The sequence below is a fragment of the Mycetomoellerius zeteki genome, unplaced genomic scaffold (genome assembly GCF_001594055.1).
Source record: "Mycetomoellerius zeteki isolate Tzet28-1 unplaced genomic scaffold, Tzet1.0 scaffold68, whole genome shotgun sequence".
Lineage (NCBI taxonomy): Eukaryota > Metazoa > Arthropoda > Insecta > Hymenoptera > Formicidae > Mycetomoellerius > Mycetomoellerius zeteki.
The window spans coordinates 183,760-190,815 of record NW_017257697.1 but is presented as its reverse complement, the minus strand read 5'-3'; the positions used below and the strand labels follow the sequence as shown (position 1 = coordinate 190,815).

At 29.1% G+C, this 7,056-nt stretch overlaps 1 protein-coding gene across 4 annotated transcripts in view; it reads right to left on the bottom strand.

Annotated features, from left to right (window-relative positions):
* The window catches only part of LOC108728969 (aquaporin), a 22,809-nt gene that overhangs the window by 6,619 nt on the left and 9,134 nt on the right, over nt 1-7,056 (bottom strand). For all 4 annotated transcript variants that reach the window (XM_018457834.1, XM_018457831.1, XM_018457832.1 and 1 more), the window contains exon 3: nt 1,400-1,543. In XM_018457834.1, the coding sequence (XP_018313336.1) occupies nt 1,400-1,543 (144 nt within the window). The remainder of the gene's footprint in view (nt 1-1,399; nt 1,544-7,056) is intronic.

Genomic DNA, 7,056 nt, shown 5'->3' with positions numbered 1-7,056 from the left:
AATCATTTTATGTAGATTATAATTTATGATGGCGCTACTTATTACAGTGACAAATCGATTCAACTCACAATAATTTCATTAATATTAACAGTAACAAGAAGCTGAAATTATAACTCAATACTAATATAACATAAAGACGTGTAACAGAGTAGTTGCGAGACAATTACCCCCACTCCTTCTATTTTTTCTGACTTCTGCGGCGTAAATCCCAGTGTGGCGGGTTTACCCTATCATAAATATCCATTAGCAAAGAATACTATTGTATTATAAGCATAAATCAATAAAGAAAAACTGTAACTTATGTATGTATGTACACTGAAAAAAAAGATTGGCTGCTGCAGCCAATTAAAAATGCTATGCCATATTTTACCATCTAATTTACTGCAGCAGCCAATCTTTTTTTAGTGTATGTTTATGTTCTGTGTCTAATCAGAAGTAGTAAGCACTGCTGTTATAGATAATGATGCGAATTTGATATTAAGTATCAATAAAACATTAATAAAAGTGACATTTCGGTAGTAATTTAAATCTGTCTTGAAGATCTCTACAATATTATAGAAAAAAATGGTATGGTGCCATTTAAAAAATTTAACATGACTTTGATTTTTTTATGAAAAAAGAATTTTTTTTTATTGCATGTTGTAGCCTATATGAAACAGATAAATATACACCTTTCAACTTTTTTTTTAACTGTCGGAAGTGCCGAAAAGTTGTGCGGATCGTTACGCTGAACACCCTGTATATAATTAAAAGAAAATTTTAAATTTAGAAATTCGAGAGAAATTCTATGTGGTTTTAAATAATTTATTTAATAGAAATTTTTCTATTAGAAATTTATTTATTAGAAAAAAATGGAAATTAATGCTCCATGAATGGCTCCATTTCATGTGCATCATAAATTTTATTATATAATTTTACTATATAATTAAAAGAAAATTTTAGATTTAGAAATTCGAGAGAAATTTTATGTGGTTTCAAATAATTTATTTAATAGAAATTTTTCTATTAGAAATTTATTTATTAAAAAAAAATGGAAATTAATGCTCCATGAATGGCTCCGTTTCACGCGCATCATAAATTTTATTATAAACATGACTATAAAATTTGATAAACTGTAAAGAAATATACCCATTACTCTGAATTACATCTATAATTACATCTATAATTTTCGGGTTTTAACACATAAAATTCTTTTGCTTTTTCATAAAGAAAAAATAAATTTAAAGTTACGCCATAATTTATACAGATTTTTTTGTACGTATATTTCTAATTTCTAAATTCAACTTTGCTAAATCACGTTGTAATGTTTGCGACAATTATTGATCACTATACATATTTTTTGTCAGTAATTAATTGTAATTAATTCAATGAAAGAATAACTAGATTTGCTTACACCGACCTTCAACATACCATAACCCAGAATAGCACCCATCATCTGTGACACAAAGTAAACTAAAGCCTCAGGAATGGTTTTTTTCCCAAGAATGACAGCTCCTACAGTGACGGCTGGATTAATATGAGCTTGACTGAGATGGCCGATGCACTGAAAACACAAAATCAGAGAAAATTTTTAATTGTTGATGCATTAACTCTAACATTATGCATTAAGATATACCAAAAAAATTCGAATTGTGACACAGATATAAAATTATGAAGAATAAAAATTAATAAAATGCTGTATATTAGAAAAATTCGCGTATTCCATTCGCAACATGATTCACAGAGCTCTATAAAACTAGCAGGACCAAATCAGCAGAATCAAATCGGATCTCTCGGAATTTTTAGTACTCATTTTGTATTAAATTGTACCATTAATGATCATCTTGTACTGTGTGCCATTTCGAAAAAAATTGTGGCGGTGCTTAGTATTAAGCTGGCAGGACCAATTCAAAATAAAAGAAAAAAAGAAAAATATCAGAAATCAACGGGAATGAATTTGTACTATTTTGCACTAGGGTAAAGCGGGACTATTTGAGCATAGAGGCAAGTTGGTCAAATGCAAATATCTAAATAATCAAAATATATATAGATAGTCTATGCTTGCATAATGTAGCACAAAGACAGAGATTACTGTGCCTTAATACAATAATCTGTGTCCGACTGTCAACAGTCAAATACATGCGCTTTTTCGTTTTCGTATATCAAAAGTAAAATTATTAGGTGAGTATTCTTTTTGGTCTACATGGTAAAGCGATTAATAACAATCAAATGTGTTTTTGGTTGTAATATATGTTATTATCGTATTTTTTAACTGTAATGTTCAAGTTACTTTTTATTTACAGGTTTTTCAGTTATAAAAAAGTATTTCAGTCAACACCAATATGGGGCTTGTTGGGCCATCTCATAAACCTTATAAACTCAGCTACTTTAATGAAATCTATCTTTATCAATGCTTTTTATTCTATGTTAACGGTTAAACATATATTTTACGTTTAATTATTATTATAAAGAGTAAAGATTTTAGTCTTTCTAATTTTATTAATTGAAGCATTTTAAAAGAAAGAATATTACAAATTATTATATTTAAGATGAAAATAATAAAAATTTGATTAATATACGCATAATCTTTTCATGTTTTTAATAATATATATAACCTCATTAAACGATTATCTTCATGGCTCAACTTATCTTTCGAGGATGCTCAATATACTCCATAGGTGGGTCACGTTGGTTTACTTTGCATCTTTGTAATTAACATAATTTTTTCTTATTTACGAGATATATTAAGGATTTATAAATATTTAATTATTGAGTCAGATGAACATGCAGCGTTTTTTTAAAGCCATGATTTACCAGTAGTCTATCATAATTGTGTGAAGATTTATACTAATTAAAAAAAAAAGTGTCACAACTAGCCCCGCTCTATCTTACCAAAAACAATTCTATATTATGTGTCATTTCCAAGAAAACAGTGGCGCTGCTAATTTAATATTTAAGCTGGCAGGACCATAAAAAAAACAACACAAGGGCAAAAATTAACACAACTGAATTTGTACTAATTTGTATTATTGAAAGTAAGATAATATTTTATATGCCCTAGCGGAAATGTTTTACGAAAAACTACATAGATTGAGATAAGATTTTAGAAATTATTAATTTTTTATAGATATTCATAGTGGAACGTACAGCGACGTTGTTTCTTTGAAAAACCTACAAATCCTCCGCCCTCAAACAACGCCACTCTACATCCCACAAATATCTACGAAAAACTAAAAACCTCTAACAATAAGATAAACAAATCTCACTCTACGTCCCACTACAAATATCTACGAAGAATTAAAAATTTTTAAGATTTAGTCTCAATTATGTAATGTTTCTGTATTTTTTCATAAAAATTTTTTTTCCGCCAGGGTGTTTTCTCCTTAAAACGATTTTATTAGTATATACAGACAATCTATAAGGCATTCCATGTCGAACCGGGCACCTCTGAAGCATCATTTTATTTTTTTTTAAATTTGCTACACATTCTACAGATAAAAACATGAGACACGTGTTTCGCGTAAAAAGTTCGAGATATTTTTTGTGAAGTTATTCACGCTTGTAAGTTGCAGAAATTCATAAAAAATGTTGATAAAAACTGTAAACAAAATAACTCATCCATAGATCAATTTAAGATCTTTAAAATCGGTCTCTTGTATTTTTTTCCACGACTATAATAGTTCGACAATATAATAATTTGATGAATATTCGCATGAGCGACGTTTTTTATGAATTTCTGCAACTTAGAAGCGTGAATAACTACACAAAAAAAACTGAATTTCTGATTATTTTGTAAGATGTTTTGTTATTGTACATTGAAAATGACCCGATCGGTGTCGAAACGTTTGATTATTGTATATATATACGTTTATTAAAGATCTTATATTGTAGTTGGCTCGTTTGCCCTTGTTTTATTTATTGATTTATTCTAATTGAGCCATATTAACATTTAATTACACAAAAAAATCTCAAATTTTTTTCGAGAAACATATGTCTCATGTTTTTATCTGTAGAATATTTTAGCAAATTTTAAAAAAAATTAACTGACGATGTTTCAAAGGTGCCCAGTTTGACGTGGAATGTAAGATAGATTGTAAGTATATACTACTCTCTAAAAGTGAATTAATGTATTATTTCTGATTACATCAGTTATAAGTGTAGCACTGAAGTCACCAGTGAATATTTATTGTTTTTCAGTAGTAATACACTGATTCACTTTAGAGGTTATGATTTTCTGCAGATTCAATCTATAGAAATTATAACTTCTCAAAATGAATCAGTGTATTATTATTGAAAAACAATAAATATTCGCTGATATTACAGTTATAAGTGTGGCACTGAAGTCAGTGATAATACACTGCGATTCACTTTTAGAGAGTAATAAAGTCATTTTAAGGAGAAAACATCTAAAATATTAATTTACTTTCAATGCTACAAATTGGTATTTATTTGTGTTAATTTTTGTCTTTGTGTTTTTTTTTATGATCCTGCCAGCTTAAATATTAAATTAGCAGCGCCACTGTTTTCTTGGAAATGACACATAATATAAAATTATTTTTGGTAGTACAAAATAGTACAAAATAGTACAAATTCCCATTGATTTCTGATATTATTTTTCTTTTTTCTTTTATTTTGAATTGGTTCTGCCAGCTTAATATTAAGCTAGCAGCGCCACGATTTTTTTTCGAAATGGCACACAGTACAAAATTATCATTAATGATACAATTTAGTACAAAATGAGTACTAAAAATTCCGATAGATCCGATTTGATTCTGCTGATTTGATCCTGCTAATTTTATATAACTGATTCGCAGCAATTTCGCCACGTTTTGTTGTAATCTTGATTCTGGAAGCAAATGAAAAGCGGCGTGTAAATGCAGGGTCGTAGAGAGAAAAACCGGGCCGTAGAGAGAAAAACCGGGCCCGAGAGAAAAAAATTACGGGCCCCTATTTCGCGCAGGTATTAATCCCCCAACCAGGAGCGGCAGATTTAGCAGATTTTGTAAAATTCACGTATAAATATTATCGAGCACCAAGATCCGCTTTAGACCGCATTAGACAGTTTTCTCTTATTGTTTGATTTATTCTTAGCGCTTTTGACTATACTAATGTTTATCGTACTTTAATTTTATAAAACATTTTCAAATTTTTAAAATGAATTTTAAATTTTAAAATAAATTTTAAATACCATAAACATTTATTTGATTATTTAATATTTTCTGGATTTTGCAATCAATTTTCAGAAACGAATATACGAACTTTTTTCTTATTCTTAAAATATTTTGTTGATCAAAACAAATTTTCTCATTTTTTACTTTCATAATATAATTTCTTTCTAAAAATTTCCGATTAAATAATAATTAATTTGTTTTCCGCAATTATTCTTTAGATTATACATCAGCTGGAAGAAGTTCAAAAGTAATCTGGTAGGATTGATAAAGTTATTTTTTTATATATTATTTATATATTACATAAATTTATTTATTCGTAATCTATACCAATTTAGAATGTTTTTACAAAAAATAAGAAACTATAGGCGAGTTCAAGCTGGCAAAGCGGCTAGGTCTGCTTGCCGAGCGATTGAACATGATTGGTTGGCTCCATAGGTAAGAACTAATCATGTTCAATCGCTCGGTGAGCAGGCTAGCTGCTTTACAAACTTGAACGCGCTCTATTGTTTCGAAAACAATGAGCATTTAGAAAATCGGGATCCTCAAAAAATCTGAGCCCCTCAAAAAATCCGGGCCCGGGGGAAATCACCCCGCCCCTCCCCCCCCCTCTCGTCAGGCCTGTGTAAATGTCATACTAGAAATCCTACAATAAGAGTTTGGCTAAATGGATAAAAAAATATAATTATATATAAAAGGAGATAACAGATACATAGACAAAACATGACACAACAATGTTACTGAAATAATCATTTGTCTTATAAAGGTCACTAACCGATTAAATCACCCATCATGAGCAGGTAGAGTGAATCGAAAAGTCCTCTACCATTTCGCAATTTTCGCATTAGTTAACAAGATATTAATTAATCGAATATTGATCTTCAATCATTTTTTTCTCAAATACTATCAATTTTACAAAAAAACTGTAAGAGACAAAAATTGTTTGTTTTCTTCTCATAGAACTCTAAGAATTTTTTCAGAATTTTGTATCAATTTTTTAGTACTGCATTTTCTTATTTTTATTATCATGAGAAAATACAGTATTAAAAAATTCTGAAAAAATTCTCAGAACTTTATAAAAAGAAAATAAACAATTTTTGTCTCTTACAGTTTTTCTGTAAAGTTGATAGTATTTGAGAAAAAAATTATTGAAGATCAATATTCGGCCATTTTTAGTAATTAATATCTTGTTAACTATTGCGAAAATTGCGAAATGGTATAGGACTTTTCGATTCAGTTCGGTTCACTCTATCTGCTCATAATGGGTGATTTAATCAGTTAATGATATCCTGTATATGTATAGCTATCTATCTTTTCTCTCCTTTGTTTCTTTCTCTCATTTCCAAAAATGTACAAAGCTATTTGAAGTATAGCAAATGGATAACAAATAGGAAACCGAACAGAAGGCTAATTTGCTTTGACACTAAACTCTTATTATCTGTAAGTATAGACGATTAAGCATATCTTTGGTGTTTATCAATGTTACATTTCGTAATATGTAATAAATACCGTAAAGAAATCGGTTGTAATTTTGATAGAAATATAAAAGCGAGATTAATTTTGAGTTTAATTTCTGATGTTACACTCTAAAAAATGTCGGTGTCATTTTAACACCGATGGTGTGGAATTTGACACCAATATGGATATCTATATAATTCTCACCATGTTGGTGTAAAATCAACAGTTTGTTCGGTGTGAATAATTCGCATTGTTGCGGTGTGAATTTCCACACAGAAAACGGTGTTAATTTCCACACAGAAAACAAATTTTTTCACATTAAGGTATTTAATCTTAATAAGCATTATTACAATCGATTACATCAAACGCTTTTTCGACATTGTGCTGCGAACATACTGATTATCAAGAATATCGTTAACTTAACACGAAAATACCGAGGATGACGAAAATT